The sequence below is a fragment of the Panthera uncia genome, chromosome E1 (genome assembly GCF_023721935.1).
Source record: "Panthera uncia isolate 11264 chromosome E1, Puncia_PCG_1.0, whole genome shotgun sequence".
Classification (NCBI taxonomy): Eukaryota; Metazoa; Chordata; class Mammalia; order Carnivora; family Felidae; genus Panthera; species Panthera uncia.
The window spans coordinates 13,653,302-13,671,677 of record NC_064814.1 but is presented as its reverse complement, the minus strand read 5'-3'; the positions used below and the strand labels follow the sequence as shown (position 1 = coordinate 13,671,677).

The 18,376-nt window shown below is 54.2% G+C and overlaps 2 protein-coding genes across 3 annotated transcripts in view; both read right to left on the bottom strand.

The window, feature by feature from the left end:
* ADAM11 (ADAM metallopeptidase domain 11) overlaps positions 1–3,664 on the bottom strand; it is a 24,162-nt gene extending 20,498 nt beyond the window's left edge. The window contains exons 1-2 of the mRNA XM_049638183.1: positions 3,657–3,664; positions 2,458–2,576 (exon numbers count right to left, since the gene is read on the bottom strand). Of these exons, the coding sequence (XP_049494140.1) occupies positions 2,458–2,576; positions 3,657–3,664 (127 nt within the window). The remainder of the gene's footprint in view (positions 1–2,457; positions 2,577–3,656) is intronic.
* Positions 3,665–5,393: 1,729 nt separating this feature from the next.
* DBF4B (DBF4 zinc finger B) overlaps positions 5,394–18,376 on the bottom strand; it is a 33,821-nt gene continuing 20,838 nt past the window's right edge. For both annotated transcript variants that reach the window (XM_049636275.1, XM_049636274.1), the window contains 7 exons: positions 17,265–17,341; positions 15,569–15,602; positions 14,070–14,119; positions 11,427–11,539; positions 8,540–8,648; positions 8,289–8,413; positions 5,394–7,483 (listed from right to left, as the gene is read on the bottom strand). In XM_049636275.1, the coding sequence (XP_049492232.1) occupies positions 6,808–7,483; positions 8,289–8,413; positions 8,540–8,648; positions 11,427–11,539; positions 14,070–14,119; positions 15,569–15,602; positions 17,265–17,341 (1,184 nt within the window). In that variant the 3' untranslated portion in view covers positions 5,394–6,807. The remainder of the gene's footprint in view (positions 7,484–8,288; positions 8,414–8,539; positions 8,649–11,426; positions 11,540–14,069; positions 14,120–15,568; positions 15,603–17,264; positions 17,342–18,376) is intronic.

Sequence of the window (18,376 nt, the reverse complement as noted above, 5' to 3'; positions counted from 1 at the left end):
CGGGGGGCGAGGCTGGCGGCGGCGGCGGCGGCGGCTGCGGGGCGGGCGCCCGGCTCAGCTCGCTCCGGCCGCGGCCATCCCGGCTGGGCGGCGGGCCGGGTTAAGAGCCGAGCGGCGAGCACGTGAGCCCAGGGCCCGCCCCCGCCCCCCGGGCTCCCCCGCCCCCGCCCCCCCCCTCACCCCAGCCGGCCAGGGCCGGGGCCGCCGCGACCGGAGGACAAAAGAGGCGCCGCCCGGAGACCGGCCCTCCCGCGGCTCCTCGGGGCCCTCGGCAGGTGCACGGCGGGGCGCGCCCGTCCCGATCTCGCGGCCCCTGCCTTGGCCATCCCTCGCTCCGAGGACCTCTGGGTTTGTAGGGGGGAAGGCGGGAAACAGAGGGACGCCGGGCTCTGACCCCGAGGCGGCCAGTCTGGGGGACCGCACGGTCGGGGGTCGGGGGCGTGTCTTTCCGGCTCAGGTTCGCCCCTCCGGCGTGGTACCCAGGAAGGGGTTTCCCTGGACCCAGACACGAGGTCCCCGGTCGAAGGCTGTTAGAGCTGGGAAGTTTAGAGGACCAGCGACGGGACCGAAGGGATCTCTCACCCACCCACAGGAGAGCAGGTCACTGCAGAGTCGTCCCACACCCTGGGTCCAGACCCCTTTCCATCCTGCTGACTCCTTTTCCAGGCCAAAGATGCTCCTGCCTCCAGGAGGGCTTTGGGGATTGCAGTCACCAGAGCCACCAGCAAGGGCTGGTCTACTGATTCTGGGCTCCTGAATCCCTCACACAGGATACCCCAATTCTATCCCCTAAATATATAAAATAGCCAGGTCATTTACATGCTGTTAGCATACCTCATTCCTGCCCCTCCCTTGCCAGCCCACATCTTTGAGGAGAAGACACCTCTGGAAACACCCACCCTCTGTCTTCCACTCTTTGGCCAGACAAGGTTACCCTGTCTGCAAACCTACCTGACCTTCCAACCTTTTCTCCCACTGAGCCCCCTAGTGCTCCTGGGCTGCTGGGTAAGATGGACCCCCACCCATACTGGGGGGCTGGGATCTCTGATTTCAGCTAGGGATCTCAAGAGCCTGAGACCTGAGATGGATGGGGGTGTGGTAGGGCTCGGGCACTGCTGGTGAGGTCCCACCATAACCTTGTGCTCAAGACCAGAGAGCATCCTCAAACCTACACTGGGAGGCCACAGGTAACTGCAGAGTGGAGTGAAAGCAAGGAATCCCTTCCTGGGTCCTCTGCTTCCCTAGGGACCCAGAGCCTCCGCCTGGGATGGGGGAGCTGTTTCTGGCTCGTGACTGCACCCCCCCCCCCCAGCTCTATTTTAGGCCCAGGAGAGGTGAGAAGGCAATTTCCTGGGAGGTGCTGACATCAATGCTGGGAACGGGGTGGCTACCCCCAACAACCACCTGCCACTCCAGACCCAGATACTCGGCAAGGCTGAGCTGATTGGTCCTTCACTCTGGAGACATCTTGGAAACCTCTTTCAGGGTGTAGGGGCTCCCAGGAATGAGGACCTACTATGTGATATTCCTTAGGAACTCAGGAAGGAGAGAGTGTTTTCGTTTCACAGGTGGGGAACCCGAGACTCCAAGAAAGAGGTACCCATGTGAGCTTCCAAGAGCTGGCAGTGAGTGGCCATTTATCCCACCTTCCACTCTCTGACTCCTCCAGACACCAGTGTTTGTCTTGTCCCACCAGTTCCAGGGCCACAGCAGTGAGCCCCAATCTCGTGTGCCTCCCAGAAGAATAGGTGGGGTTTGTCATGGCACAGTGGAGGGCACTGGGCCTGGGGGAGTCTGGATCCCCTCCCCCAGCAGGACCAAGACCACACAGCATGCTCGGTCTGTGGCCTGGGCCTGGTCGAGGCACATTGCTACCATTTTCTGTGGCTCTGGTTCCTTGAGGTTCCTGTTGAGAGTTCTTCCTGGCCCCCAAACTGGCTCTTCTCTGGTGGCGTTCTGAGCCAGCTCCCACGGTAGCTCAATTATATGGCCCCATGACCCCCAACATCCCCCTTTTCTCCCTTGGGTGGGCCGCTTCGAGCAGGCTCAGCTGGTATCTGGACCCTCCCTTGAGCGCACCTCACTCTCGAGGCTGAGGTCCCGCCTTCCCCCTCCTGTGACTCCTGTGTCGCTTCTGCTACAAGCTTCACACCTCTCCCACACAGGAGCCTGCCTGTTTCTCTCACCCACCTTCCCTCCTGAGGTCAAGAGCTGTGGAGGTAGCATCTCTTCACACCAGGGGCTCCCTGGGAGAATCCTTACCCCAGTACACAGCTATGGAGGGCTACTTTGGTCCCTTCTGCCCATTGCTTGTTTGCTCCAGGAGGAGGACGGGACTCTGGAAATCAGAGACTGGTGGCCACTATTCTGTCTTGATGGCCACCCTCTGGTTCACTCTTGCTGAGGGAGCTGTTAGGCTCTGGTCCCCACCCCCAGCCCTCCTTCAGGAGCCCTTACCACCGAGAGGCCTGGGGCCTCCTTCCCTGAAGTCCTGCCCTCCAGCCAGTTCTTCCCTCAAATTTTCCTGCACAGGGGCCAAGCTGGGCTGATGTGGGGCCAAGATGTAGTCCCAGCAGCTGCAGGTAAGGGAGGGGTGTCTGCTGCCCTTGGCCCCTCTCCTTCCCTCTGCCCAAAAACTCTATCCTGGAAGACATGGTGGGTGGGAATTCCTGCCAACGGAGTCTATCCAGGCCCCATGCCCAGGCTTCGAGGCCTGCCGCAGAGGCCACGCCAGGCGAGGGCAGGGTGGGGGCACGTGAAGAGCAGGACTTAGGGCTTCAGGCAGCCAGCTGATGTCCCAGTCCTGGTTAAGGGCTGTGTGACCTTGAGCAGGTCTCCCGGCCTCCCCAAGCCGGTTTCCTCATCTGTGAAATGGGGGTTAGAATGCCCCTTCGCGACAGTGTTGCAGGGGGTAAATGAGTGGCTGGCTTCAAATCCTCAGAGCAGCACCTGGTGTACAGAAATGCTCCCTCGATCTGGGCTCACACCATCCATGTGGCCCTGAAGGTGCCATGGAGAAAAACAGCTTCCTGGCCCTTGTCCTAGACCCAAGGGACTCCTTTGTGGCTTGGGGTCTTGGGGCCCTCTACCCTGCACATGGAGAGACTGCCTGTTGACAGGATGCTGAGGGGTGGGGAGCAGAGAAAACGCCCAGACCATCAGGACCAGAAAGTCCTTCTGCTTCCTCCCAGATCCCAGCCCAGTGCCCTGTCCTTCCCACTGGGAAAGAACCACTCTCCTCACCTGATGAGATCTTTCCCAAGGGAAGTCTAGTGCTCCTTCCCCCCTCTCAGTTGTCCTTGAGAACCCTTCCTGCAATCTCAAGCTCAGGGAGGAATTGGAGGAGCCTGGGGTCCCAGGGGCATCCATCCTTTGAGAGGTTTGTAGTGCGCGAATGTCGTCATGCTCCCGAGGGCCCAATATGCCGGGGTTGGGGCGTGCGGCATACACCCCACTCCCCTTTCTCCCCCTCACATGCGATTTCTCGGGTTGTGGAGAACCAGTTGTCGGAAAAGTGGGGGCCTGGGGACAGGGCATCTCATAGAACCCCTTAGCAGCTTCACCCACGAGTACACACAGGAGATAGGGCCATAGGTCATGAGGTGGGAGATTAGTGAAAATGAGCTCTGTTGAAAGGTCCAAAAGAGAGGCCTCACGGGTACATGTTGCAGAGGGGAGGGGAGGATAAAAAGTTAGTTTGTTGAATGTTTATAACATCATAACCAGATTTAATTCTTGTGACTTCCTAGTAAGGCAGAAACTACCATTATCTGTTTTTCAGCTTAAGAAAACAGCATCTCAGAAGCCTTGCCCCAGGTCAGAGTTAAGGGAAGGACTGGGAAGTGAACTCAGGCCTGTGTGACTCACACTATAGGATTCTCAGAGTATGGAATCTGGACCTCGAATCATAGGGCATCCTTGCTGTTGTCGAGGGGGATTCCAGCTCAGTGTCAGAGAGCAGCCTCAGGGCCGGAGTGCCCACGGTGGCCAGACAAGGGACCAGCCTGGCTGGACAGGGTCTGGGGACAGGAGATGTCAGAGACCAGGGAGATAGGGTGGCTGTAAGGAGAGGATGGGCATCAGGGAGAGTGGCCAGGAGGACCTCAGCCTGATGGGAGAAGCTGAGGTAGAGGGCGCCAGGAGAGGCGCAGGACAAAGTGGGAAGGGGAGCCGGTCTTGGAAGGAGGAACAAGTTTTTGGGTAAGTAGGTCTGTGGTGGTGGCAAGGACAGAGGGATCTAAGGGAGCCGGTGGCCATCAGGGCATTTTATTATTGGAAAGGACTTTTGAAGGTCATGTCATCTAAGCCCCTCACTGAAAGATGAGGAAACGGAGGCCCAGATTAGTAAAGGGACCCCCCCAAAGACACACCGAGTCAGGGTGTGGCTAGATTCCCTGCCTTCCCACCTTGCACAGGTGGAGAGTAGAATTCAGAAAAGGAGCCTGGGTGGAACTTTCTCCACCCAGGTCACATCTGTGAAGGTGTGCAGAGGTGAGGACAAAGGTCCCCCAGGCCCAGGTTGGGGAAGCAGGGGTGTTAGAGGGCTGGTTAGGGCTCTAGGAACTGACTCGGCAGACATTTGAGGTTTGTGCTGAAAGTGGCTGGTACAAGAGGGCAGAGGCTGGGGGAGGGGAGCACCAGGCTAGAGTGGGGTCGAGCAAGGGAGCCAGGTTTCAAGGTGGAAAAGGAGAAAGTGAATCTGCCTTTGAGAACTATCAGGTTATGCGGTGACCTTGGAAGGGACAAGCCCAGTGGAGTGCTTCAGGCAGAGTCTCCGCGGGTTTGGAAGGGCAAGAAGGTGCAGACATGGAGGCAGTGGCTGTAGACCGCAGGAAGGAGCTGGAGAACAGTGGGGGGAGCCTGCTGAATCAATGCAAGTGTTTTCCAGGATGGAGTTTTAGGGCAGAGGGAAGAGATGGCAAACCCAAGAAAAGGAATTTGACGAGGCTGGCTGGGTGGACTGGAGAGCAGGGACAGTGACAGGAAGGAAGGACACCGCTTCCTTTGTAGGAGTTGGACGTGGAAAGGGGATCAGGAGCAAGGAGAAGCAGTGCCTGTGGAGTCTGAGTCAAGGTCGTCTGCGGAGGAGTGGAAGGGGTTTGAATAGTCCCCATGCCAAGGAGCCACTGAGGGCAGCACCCATCTGTCCGGCCTCAGGTCTCCTGGGGCCCCCTTTAGCAGCAGAGCCAAATGAGTGACCAGAGACTGGACAGATGCCGCCTGACCTCCCCTCGGCCCTCAGGGGCTGTGACATACGCTCTCCCACTTGCAGGGGGCTCCTATCTGGCCATCCACTTACTCTGTCCATATCTGCTGGGCTTGAGTCCTGCTTTGGGTCACTGGAGGGCACATCAAGGCCTGACACACTGCATTCCAGCCCTATCCCTTTGCTATTTGTTATTAACAAATTTATTTACAGTTCCTGAACCAAGATTAATTGTGAAATTTAACAGGAATGGCATAAAAAGGCCAAACATGACCTCTATGAGGGCTGTACACACAGTTGCTCTATTTCCAAACTAACAACTCAGGTCCTCACCCACAGCGAGGCCCCCCTTTCTTCCTCCAAAATGAGACACAGAATAGCACCAGGCTTCTTGTAGCTTCAACATTTAAAGAAACAAACACACAGACGCAGAGAAGGGTGAGAAGAACCACAGCACAAAATGTAAAAAAAAAAAAAAAAAAAAAAAAGTGGCCAAAGAATCAATAGCAAACCCATCTCGTCTCCAGATTAATGGCTTGGCTGAAAGAAATGGGGGGAGGTCCTTGGGGAAGGAGGGAGAGAAGAGGGTGATGCAGAAGTTGGCAGGTGAATCCCGACCCTGGAAGAGCAGAAATGGCAGAGGGCAGCCAGGGAAGAGCAGAGGGGTCCCCAGAGGGGGCTCTGGCCATATCCTGGGCTCAGGAGAAAGGTCATTTCAGCACCAGGCTCCCACCAAATGCAGGGGGGCGAGGGAGCTCTGGAGGTGCTGCAGCCCAGCCCCTCCTCTGCTTCGTATGTTCCTGAGGATCTGTGTGCACGAGCGTGGGGGGCTGGGGGAGGGGACAAACAGGCATTTCAGAAAGCAGGAGAGCCACATGCTCCTGGGAAAGGAGGCTGGGGTGGGGGTGGGGAACACCAAAACTCGGCTCTGCAAGAGGCAAGTGCCTTCAGAGGGACAGGAAGCCAGGCCAGGGCTCCTGCCGTTCTAGATCCTTTGTGGTCCCTCCCTATGCCAACCTTGCCTCTGCCTCCTGGTGTGGGCAGCTGGCAGGGATGAGCAAGACCATCAGATTGCTGCCTGGTCAGGGAGCTGGCTGGAGGAAGGGGTAGAGGGCAGCCCCCAGCCCAGACTCTCTTGGTCCTAACCTAAGACCCAGTGAGTGGGAGGACTGGCTCTGTCGAGCCTACAGAGCTTGGACATGACAATTGCTGTTCTCTTGGACTTCAAAGTCCAGGCCAGCGGCTCTTCTGGCTCTGGTGGGGAGGCCCTGAGGTGCTGTCCTCCCTGTGCTTGGTCTGGCCCCTGCTGGCTGTGCAGCACTCAGCAGAGTATAACTTCTGTGTATCTGGCCCTCAAGTAGAGAGCTACTGCGTGCCCCAGGAGACTCATGGTATCAGTTCTCTGCTGGCACTGGGCTAGGGCTGAGACAGGGAGGCTGGGAGGCCCAGAACCATTGGGAGCAGCTGGCTCTCCCGCTGGCTGAGAGCAGGGGACAGAGGTAGACGGGCTCTCTGCGGGTCTTCCTGCAGGCTGCACGTCAGCTGCTGAGTGCAGGTGGGCTGACAGCTGGCCTGGAGCCACAGGGCAGCTAGGGAGCTGGTCAGCCAGGGCCAGGGGCGGCACACTCAGAATCCTCAGATCCCAGGGGGCTGTCCTCCCCTGGCCAAGGGGGCTGTGTGGCCCAGCACTCTGCTGGCCCATCTGTGGGGAGGGGGAGGCAGGTCTGTGGGTGGCACCAGGGAAGGAGAGGGGCCAGAGGCCTGTGCTCACAATCAGGAGGGGGAAGGAAGAGGGGGTGCCCGCCACTGGCTGTCCTGGCGCCACAAGGGCTGGTGGCTCTTGGAACAAAGAATGAGGCCTGTGGCCGGGAGACCCCTGACCTCTTTTCAGGATTGCCACTGGGGAGCCGAATCTTCCGCTTGTGGCCAAAAAGTGCGACATCCGAGCCAGAGAGTTCTGTAGAACCAGAGCTTGTCAAGAGGCTCTGGTGTGCAGGGCTCCTGGACACTGGTGTCTCTGGGGGGTCTGCAATGACATGAACTGACCCTCCCAGCTCCTGGCAGCTTGCTACTGGTCCCAGCATCTCACCAGCCCCCACAGGTTCATCGGTTGCCTTCATGCTGCCCACCGTCCCATCCTGCTCTGGAGTGCCTGGGGCCTGATGCTCGTCTTCCTCTTTCATCCTGGGAGATGCTGCCCTGGGATGGCAGGGCTGGCTAGGAGGCGGAGTCTCAGGACACAGCAGGTCACGATCTGAACATGGGGAGCCTGGCTGCCTGCGGGACAGAAACATTGGGCCTCAGGGCTCAACTCCAGAGCAGGTGGCAAGTTGGGATCTTTCTGGGTCAGGGCTGAGGGCAGGGTGTGGGTGGGGCATGCATGGCACTACCCTTCTCAGTTTTGGCATGAAGAGAGCGGCCCGCTCTGGGGCTCTGTGAGAGGCTTGCTCTCGGGCTGCCCCTGCAGTAGCGGCCAGTGCTGTCTGCGTCTCTTTTGGCTCTGTGGCCTGTGGTCAGGGCTGGCCAGAGGAACAGGTTAGAGGCTGTTCCATTTAATAATTCCACAGCAGAGGCTGTGCCCTTTGGCGGCTGGAGAATGCAGCACTGAGCCTGGCTCTCCAAGCTGAGCCCGGGGAGGTGAAGACTTGGGTCAAGAGGAAAGAAGCCACAGCGAGCTGGTGGCAGCAGAGAAAGCTGGGCTGGAGATCCCCCTGCAATCCTTTCTGGGGGTAACTTACAGAGAGGCTGAAAGATACTGCATCTTACCTGTCTGGGAGGAACCCAGGAATCCCCCTCGCAACTTTTAGAAGGCCACACAGGGACATCAGCAGGCACATGCCAGGAGCAGCCACTGCTGAGCTGCCCTCCCTACCCACACAACCATGGCGATGGCTATGCATCAGGATGGGAGCCATGTGCTGATCTGGCCCAGTCCCCATCAGCTGAAGCCACAAATGGAGGGCTTCCAACCCCCACCAATCCCTGGTCCTGTTTGGCTCCTTCCCCTCTGGAGTGGGCAGCAGCAGGACGGTGAGGGCACGGCAGCGCCCACCATGCCAGCAGGGCCGCTCAGGGTGCTCACCTGGGGAGGCTGGCCTGCGAGGGGGTGTCAGCAAAGCTGTGGCCGAGCTGGGCAATGACCCGATCGACTTCTGCATACGGGTGGGCTTCTAGGGCAAAGCCCCGGTGCTGGGCGCTCTGGAGATGCTGCCCGGGGTGAGAGGGGCACAGGGCATTAGTCAAGGCCAGGGTGAGGTGCGAGTGGGGTGGAGGCGGGTAGGAAAAGCGCGGTCAGAGCAGCCTGGGAGCAGCTGCTTGGCAGGGAAGGCTCACCGCGTGGAGCTCTTCAAAGGCCTCTTGACAGCACTCACAGAAGCCCTTCCTTCTCCTGGGTGGGGTGCGGGTGGCCAATCGCCGGCTTGGCTCTCGGTCCTTGGGTTCTCTGGGGGAAAGCATTGGGTGGGGGGGGGGGAAAGCAGTCACTTTTGGGGCCCTCGGAGGGAAGGACCAGAACAGTCAGGCAGACCTGCCTACACTTTGCACCTCCCATCCAGGCAACGAGGAAGGCGAGACCTCTCAGAGGGGACCCTGTCCGGTCCCTGCCCATGCATCTCAAACCATAGGTGAGGGCATGTGCCAGGGGCAGCAAAAAGGCCTCCTAGGGCAGTTCCAGCCTGACACTCAAACCCAGGCTCATCTGACCTGTAGAATCAAAGGGCCTCAGTGGTAGTGAGGGCACCATACTGCCCCCAACCTCCTCTACCCCGAATGTCCCCTTCCCCTGCTTCAGGTGGCTTCCTCCCTCACGCTGGCTTGTTCCTTGCATGGATGCCACCTTCGTTGAGGACTTTCCAATCTCTTTCTCAAACGTGTCTTCTCGTCTGAATTTCAGGCCCATCTTTCTAGTGGCTGCTTGGCTGTATGAGCAAGCTCAACCAAGTCCAAAACAGCCCTCTCTGAGGACTTTCTAAGCATGATGCAAAATGTAGAAAACATGGGAAAAAGCTGATAAATTCAACTACATGCAATCTAAAAAAATGTATGCATGGCAGAAAATGTAAATAAAAGATAAATCACAAACTGGGGGAGGGTGAGGTGTATTTATAACTAATAGGGCTCATTTCCCTAATACATGAAGGGCTCTTTACAAATCAATAAGAAAAGTGATCAATAACCCAAAAGAAAAATGGGCAAAAGATATAAAGAAGGTTCATATGAAAAGAGTCAAACAATCAAACATATGAACCTACTTAACCTCATTCATAATGAGAAAAACGAAAATGAAAATTACACTAAGATACAGTTTTTAAACTATCAGACTGGCAGAGGTCAGGACATCGGACAGCTCACTGTACCAGCCAAGGCAAGAGGGGAGATGGGCTCAGGGCCAGGGCGTGAGAGCACACACTGGCATCACCCCCACGAAGAGCAATTTGGCTGCATTTATCAACATTATAAATGCAGGTACCCTTTGACCCAGCACCTCCGCTTTTAGGAATTTATTCTACAAATTTACTCTGCGTAAGACTATTCACTATAGCATTATTTATAATAGCAGAAGCCTAGAAATAATCTAAGCATCCATCAGTAAGAGACTGGTTAAATAAAATACTGTAAGACCACACAATGGAAGACACTGAAGCCACAGAAGAGAATGAGGATGCTTTCTAGGGACCAATAGGAAATTAATCTAGAGTACATCAGTGGGGGGGGGCGCCTGGGTGGCTCAGTTGGTTGAGCCTCCGATTTCAGCTCAGGTCATGATCTCACGGTTCTTGAAGTTCAAGTCCCACATTGGGCTCACTGCTATCAGCGCAGCAGAGTTGGTTTCAGATCCTCTGTCCCCCCGACTCTCTCAAAAATAAATAAATCATTGGGGTGCCTGGGTGGTTCAGTCGGTTAAGCGTCAGACTTCAGGTTAGGTCATGATCTTGTGCTCCGTGAGTTCGAGCCCTGCATCGGGCTCTGTGCTGACAGCTCAGGGCCTGAGGCCTGCTACAGATTGTCTCCCTCTCTCTCTCTCTGTCCCTCCCCCACTCATGCTCTGTCTCTGTGTCTTGAAAATGAATAAATGTTACAAAATATATATTAAAAAAAATAAATCATTAAAAAAAATAAATCATTAAAAAATGAGGATGCTTTCTAGGGACCAATAGGAAATCAATCTAGAGTACATCAGTGGGGGGCGCCTGGGTGGCTCAGTTGGTTAAGCATCCGACTTTGGCTCAGGTCATGATCTCATGGTTTGTGAGTTCGAGCTCCATGTCGGGCTCTGTGCTGACAACTCAGAGCATGGAGCCTGTTTCAGATTCTGTGTCTCCCTCTCTCTCTGCCCTTTCCCCACTCACGATCTGTCTCTGTCTCAAAAATAAATAAACATTAAAAAAAAAAAAAAAAAAAAGAATACATCAAGTGGAAAAAGCTAGAAACAGCCCAATGTTATGCTACTCCTCTTTATATAAGAGAAAAGGATACATAAACTACGTCTGGACACAGACCCACACTCTGGAGATTAGAGGGCAGGTGTGGAATACAGACTTTTCATTTTAAACCCTCTGTAACTTCTGAATTTGGAACTAAAATACAGTAATTTAAAAATGAAAAATATTAAACATTTCCTCCCACAGATTTTCTCCAGCTCGCCCCTTCTGCCCCCGCCCCTGGGCCACTCTCTCCCTGTAGTCCTCCCTGCTGCACTCTGCTCAGTGAAGGTTCACATTCTCACACATCTGCGGAGGAAGAACACCCACAGCCTATGAACCACTCTGGGCCACACAATGCGGTAGGTCCCCAGATTCCTTGCCCCTTAGTTATTCCTGATGTTTAGCCCCAAAGGCCTCCAGCTCTGATGTGCATAAAAATCACCTGGGAGCTCACAGGAATGCAGTTTTGGGGGATTCATCATCAGAGACTGTGATTCTGTAGGTGTGGACTATGAGAACCTGCCTTTTTAATGGGACCCCAGGGGACTCTGATAAAGATGGTCTGTAGACCTTTTAGAAGCCAGTCTACTGCCCTCTGGACACAAGTCAAATTCTTCAGTAGGGACGGAAAGCACCAAGTAAAACGGATGAAGACTCCTAGGGTCTGGGCTAAGTTCCCAGAATAGACTTTGCCTAAGGAGCGAACACATGGCCATTCCCAAATCAGACCAGCAGGCTCTGGAGGGGAAGGACCTTGCCTGCAACCAGCCCTTGGTACTCAGACCAGAAAGACCCACCTGGTATGATGCGAGCTGCCCAGGGTCATCGGGGCCTCAAAAGGGCTTGCATCTTTGGGTCCCAGAAAAGAAATTTCAGGAAAGGATTTAAACTGATGGTGGAAAGGACGAAACTTCCTGAAACACAGAAAACTTCCATTTTGACTACAGTGGGGCAAGGATAGGATGAGGAAAGGGGCCAGTCCCAACCCCCTAGAATTCCAATCCTGATAAAACGGCCACTCCCCTGCACATCTTTTCAGTTCTAGAACCAAACCCTCACCAGCCTTCCTGGTTAGATGAATATTTATGCTCTCCCGGTCTACTCATCAAAGCCCAGTTTACCTCGCTGCCTCATCTGAGCTGATGGGAACAAGTGGTTCTGTAGCCCATTTTTACAGAAGAGGAAACGGAGCCCAAAAGGTTCTGTGACTTGCCCAAGGGCTCACGACTGGTGAGTGGTCAAGACTAGGCAACAGGGCATGTCTCCCAACTAGTGATCTATCTCTCTACTTTGCTTCCTGACCCTGAACCACCTTTAAGGGGGTGCCTGGCTGGCTCAGTCAGTGGCGCATGCGACTCTTGATCTTGGGGTTGGGAGTTTGAGCCCCACATTGGGTGTGGAGATTATTTAAAAATAAAGTATTTAAAACATAAATAAAACAAACCATGTTTGAGGACTCTAGCCTGACAGACCTAAATGGAGGAAGGTTTAAACCAGAACAGTGATTTTCCTATTCCAAGAAGAGGAACATTTTTGCTCTGGGCTGCTCCTTTGTACCACCCGAGTGGAGGTATTCTGAATGGGAAAGAGAAGCACAGTGAAGGTTCTGGGTAGTCAGATCTATACTGAGTTGTTTTGGTGGTTTGCCTAAAGTTGCTCATGTTCCAGAAACTTTCAGAACCAGATCTGGGGATCTGTGGATACTCAGCAAAGCCTGCTCATAGAACTGCCAGGCTTGGAAACCATGTTTGGTTGAAACAGTGGGCACTCCAGGAGAGAATGCAGGCCATGGGTTCCCCGGGCGGGGCATGGTGGGAGCCCTGTGGCCCACAGGGTCTTCTTGGATCCTTAAGAAGAAGGAGGTGCACTTCACCACCCCAGTACCCCTCTTTCTTCCTCCTCAATGTTTTGTTTCTGGTTAGAAGGTTGCATAGTTGAGGTGGGTGAAGCTACAAGGCTTCAGAAGAGCACATAAACAGAACCACGAGAAACCTCATCTTCACTCCTGCCTGTGATGCCAGGAGCACACAAACACGTGGACACCACTCCAGTAAGTGACGTCGCCTGTGCCACGTGCAGCGAGACACTGAGGCACTGGTGGCGTCTCTTATGCTGCTGTGTATGAGTCATCGCTACTTGTATTTAACTGGTAGTGAAGGGGCTGAGTTTGGGAAGTACCCCCCCGCCACTGGAACTGAAGGAGAGAGCACCTCATTACCTTTCTGTGTTCCCTCCGCTAATTTTTGGGTCACCAAAGCCAATTCTGTACTGTGGTCAGGTACTGAGAAGGAAATCTAGGTCCAGCTGGAGGGTAGGCAGGCTTGCCAGGCTCCCACCACCGGGTCTTTTAGCTGCCCTGCCTGAGGCTTAGGGACCCAGAAAGCTCTGGTCCTGGGAGTCTCTGCTAGGTTCACATGAACTTTTTCTTTAAAAATCAAAAAACAAAAAATCTTTAGGGGCACCTGGGTGGCTCAGTTGGGTTAAGTGTCCAACTTTGACTCAGGTCATGATCCTATGGTTCGTGGGTTCGAGGCTCAAATTGGGCTTTGTGCTGACAGCTCAGAGCTTGGAGCCTGCTTTGGATTCTGTCTCCCTCTCCCTAAGAAAAACCTCTGAGATAATTATAGATTCGCAGGTTTTTGATCTAGTGCTTATCGAAGAGTCAGTAATAACCAAGGTGACTAACAGCTCATAGATTATAACCAATGTGACCCTCCTGCTCTAGGTAAGAAGGGGCCATACTGGTGGACATTTAGGGCTGAGTGAAAAGGACACCAGGCAGGACATCTGGATTCTGGCCTTGGGCTAAGATTCATTGGCAAAATGGCCGTATACAAGTCCCTTAATGTCTCTGACCTTGATTTCCCCACTAGGAAGAGGGTAGAGTCTCCTCATGCCAGTCTTTCTCCTCATGAGAGAGCAGGTGTCAGAAAAGGGTTTTGCACAGCCAACCAGAAAGGCTTCCAGTACAGGGTGGTTTGACAAGGGAGTCTCCAACACCACCCCAAGAGCCCTGGCTTTGGCCACGAGGACCATACTGGCACTGTCCTGGGCCAGCAACAATTCGGTATTAAGCATCAGTGTATGCCCACAGGGAAACGAGGAGCAGTAATGAGCCTGGATGGGACATCATGTGCTCATAAAAGCAGAGCATTAGAAAGAGGTAATTCACACAGAGGGTCACTAACCTCTGACTCATGACCAAGAGGAGTGCCACCTGTGCAATGCCACCTTCAGAGGCTCCTCCTGGTCTGTGGGAGACTTCTCCATGACAGGGGGAGAAAGCGGTTTCTGGGGAAGACGAAGGTGCAGGGCTGAGGGGCTCCATGACCCCCACGTCAGCTTGGGGCCCCTGAGCACCTCTCCTCTGTGCGGGCCTGGTGGGTCTGAGGGGAGGGAAAGGGGAGAGGCCCCCCCCCCCCCCCGCCAACCACCACCACTTGCCTGCTCTCATCTTCAATTTTGAGGAATGGTGCCTTCAGTCTGGCCACTGGAAAGAAAAAGCGCACACGTCAGCCATCTGTGGGCTCCGATGCAGGGCCCACACCACACACACACAGGAAACGCCAGAGAGGTAAGGCTCTGCCAAGGTTTAAGAGTTGCTCAGAGCGGGAGCCTACGCCACCCCGAGGCACACCTTTCCATTTGGCTGAGGCAGGACACCCATTCCCATCTCCTCCGGCCTCTACCCTGGGAGAGAGAATTCCCTCACTGGGGAGAGGCCGCAGGGTGCCCCGAGCCCCGAAGCAGGGTACAGGACCCTCCCGTGTGTGGATTCTGGAGGCTGTGAGCCGCAGGTCAGAAACCTGGCTGCGGGGCAGAACCCAGCCCCAGCTGGTTTCTGCTTAAAGCCCTGGGTCCTTCCCTGACCTTTCCTCTTGGGAGTCTCAGAATCCTGAGGGGCCCGAGAACACTCCCAGGCAGAACACTCCAGGAGGATCCTGGGTTTTCTGGGGGAAAGCAGGGAGGAAGAGAGCTGAAGAGTGTTTAGGGATCACAGCAGAGGGCAGTAAAAAAAAAATGTATCAAGGGTGAAATCTCGTTCCTGAATGAACAGGGCAAAGGGGTGCTGGGAAGACAAATTTGCTCAGTTAATCAGGAGATTCATCCTCTACTAGCTAATTATTCACACAGTTTCTAAAACCTCTTAGGTATTAAGAACCACCTCTCCTTCCCACAGTGACCAAAGCCCTGTCAGAGATAACAGCCCCAGACCCCATCCAGAGGCTGGCGCCTCCCAGCTCGCAGACCCAGTCCAGGCTCCACCAGCGCCCAAGCAAAAAGCAGCCTCACTCCTCACATGGCAGCAGCTCCCATTAATTACTTTTTGGGGGCGATTTCTTGTCTTTCTAATTAACTCAGACAGTGATTAAAATCAATTCCCCCACAGATTTCCTTGAATTTTGAACATGAGAGGTGCCAAGTGACTTTTCTTAGCTCCTGCTTGTGCACGAATAAATGCCACTTAAAGAGCATCTTTGGGAGAAACATCCAGGGGGAGAAACTCTCTTGCGGTCCAAGAGGGGCTGGGAGCCGGGCTGTCAATCTGCCTGTTTGTCAATTTCAGGGAGTTTGGCATTTGGGAAAGTGGTAGGCAGCTGTCAAACTGCCCACCCCAAACTGCTCTTGAATCAGAAGGAAAAGGAAGCCGAACTTCAGTTAATGCCCAGAGCAGGCAGGGGATGTAGGAGCCAGAGCGGCCGCGTGGGGTCTTGGCGCCAAGGAAAAGCCCCGGCTGGGCAGCCCTGGACTTGCTCACGGATACCCCTCTCTTGCCCTCCTGTCTGCAAAGCTCAGGCCCTGGAAACACAACAGGGCAACACAACCTGGACTCGCTTCCTGCCGCAGAAAAGTGAGCAGATGCTGCCACAGAGGGAGCCGTGGGGAAGCGTTTAGGAGGGAGGGACTGCAATTAGATGAGGAAAGCTACCACACTGACCTTTCCGCGTTCTTGACTCTGCTGGACGCGTTCCCTAAATGGAAAGGGAAAATAGGTTAAGGATGCGAGGGAGCTAGAGGGTCGAGGAAGAGGGCCCGGTGAGCCGAGTCGCTGTGAGTCTGCCCCACTTTGCTTCCTGCTATGGGCTGGGCCCTGAGCGGAGCCAACTTTGACAGGATGGCTCCCTCTGCCTCCCCAGGGACATGAGGAGCGGTGAGTGCGGTGTGTGCATCTCAGTGGCAGCTGACTTTGTGGAGGAAATGCAGGACAGTGAAGAGCAAGAGCCACAGAAGCCCCAGGCCTGGGCACCAAGTGGAGCTGTGCCACCCGGGGTGTGACAAGCACCTCCCTACCTGGCCGATGTGGCACAAATGCAAAGAAAGTAGGTAATAGACTGATGCAGAGCAGGTGCTCACTAAATGGCAGCTTGCATTTCCTAGGCACTACTGGCATCCCAGATCAGCTTACAGGACAAGTGTAAAGAGACTGCCTCTTGCCTTCCTGTGCCCTGTCTTGTGTATTAGGACTCTCTTGGTCAAGACCAACGTTTAGGCCAAGGTCAAACTAATATTACAAATTAAATGGAAAAATGTAAGAAATCAGGTAGAATTGGGGTGGGGGCGGGCAGGAGAGATCTAGTGGGTCCATGACTGTCTGTGCCTCTGGGCCCAGTGAGATTAGGATTCTCTAGCCCACACCTCCAGGGCAAACATGACCCAAAGCAGCTTCCATATTTCCTCAAACATCAGCAGACTGCACCCAGAACTCACTCTGGAAGATCCCTAAGTATCTACAAAATAGATTATTAAGTGAACAAAGCAAAGTAAAAATACTGTGCATTTGCATAAAGGGGGGGGGGGACTTTGACATATCTGTTTGTACATGCACGGATCCTGGAAGGAAACCTGAAAAACTGTTTGCACTGTTTATCTCAGGGAGGGAGCTTGGTGGCTGGGGAAGAGAAGTCGCAGGGGAGAGAGACTCATTGCATAACCTTTTGAATTGTGAACAATGAAAATCTATTTAATAGCAGCAGCAAAACCCCGAAGACTCCCAGACCAGAGGGTGTGGAGCGAGGGGAGCTGAGGCAGAGGTTCCATCTGGTATGGCTGTGGTCTACTACCACTGTTGGTCCTATTCCTGGGTGCCAGGCCCTGGGTGAACCTGCAAGGCTTAATCCTTTCTCAGATTTAGGCTGGATGAAGACACCGTGACTTTAAAAATCAGCCTGGGTTTTGGTGTGTGGTACACACAGTTCCAACTCCAGCAAAGGAAGGAAAAGCCAAATAAGAATTTGGAAGGTGACAGCTATTTCAAACCACAACATCCCCTGCCCCCACCCATGCAATCTGCAGGCTCATCCCTGGCCAAGAGCTGTCCCCGGAACAGCAGCCTGGCCAGCAGGCCATGATCATTTATGTTTTATCTAGGCCAGGACTACCCACAGGCAGTCCCCGGCCTAGGCCACGGTGAATGCCTCAGTATACCACGGGAGATCTGTAGGTAACACAGGGAAGAGGGAACAGGGCAATGGGGGGCTGTGGACATCAGGGGTGTGCTGAGAGGCTGCACTTCTTGTACATGATCCAGGATGGCCAAGAACACACGGCTGCACGGGGCACTGATTTACCAAAGTTGTCACAGACTCACTGTTTACAAACCATCTATTTCCTTTCAGTTCAGCAGGACGACTTACCTCTGGCTTCTTCTTTGGCCCCTGTTTCTTCACACGCAAGGCGTCAAGAGACAGCTGTTGCACGTGCATCATCATTTCTGTGGAAGAAACAGAGGGCTGTGGCCAGACTGCCACTCATCTCCCCAGCGTGGCCCCTTCCTGGGGCCAGGGGCTATACTTTTCACTGGCCTGGCCCACTGGATCACACCAGCCTTGCCTGCCACCTTCTGGCTATGTGTCACCTCTGCACCTGCCGATAATAAAAGAAAGGGCTGGGTCCTCTATCCTGGGAAAAGTACCTAAGCTGGCCCCACTCTGTTTTGTAGTACTGAACACAACTCTTGAACAGGAGGTGCCTTATGGCTCACAAGGGCTTTAAGGTACCACTGAAGAGCTGCTTCCATTGGGGGGAGACCAGTCATGTGACTTACTCAGATGTAGCTGTATATGGCAGACCCAGCAGGAGCTTCCCTAACACACTGGAAGGCAGGAAATTAGACGTCAGAAATGGCTGATTTTCTAGTGACAATGGAGCCCCCCACATCCCAGACCAGGACCTTCCTGAGCAGTTTTCTATTGCCCTGGCAGATCTTGGGCTGGATCGGGTTCAGCCCCCTACAATGGATTAGAGAAAACCCTAGACTCAAGGTGGACCTGCGTGTGAGAGTCAGTCACTGCCAGCCGATTCTTTTTTTTTTTTTAAGTTTATTTATTTGGGGGCACCTGGGTGGCTCAGTTGGTTAAGCATCCGACTCTTGTTTTCAGCTCAGGTCATGATCTCATGGTTCATGGGTTTGAGCTCCACATCGGGCTCTATGCTGATAACATAGAGCCTGCTTGGGATTCTCTCTCTCCCAATCTCTCCTTGCCCCTCCCCCCTTAGTGCTATCTCAAAATAAATAAAAACTTAAAAAATAAAAAATAAAGTTTATTTATTGACACAGAGAGAGTCTGCACATGTTGTGTGTGCCAGCAAGCATGAGCAGGGGAGGTGGGAGAGAGGGAGAGGGAGGGAGAGGGATAGAGAGGGTGAGAGAGAGAGAGAGAGAGAGAGAGGGTGAGAGAGAGGAAGAAACAGAGAGAGAGAGAGAGAGAGAGAGAGAGAGAGAGTGATATGATCCCAAGCAGGCTCT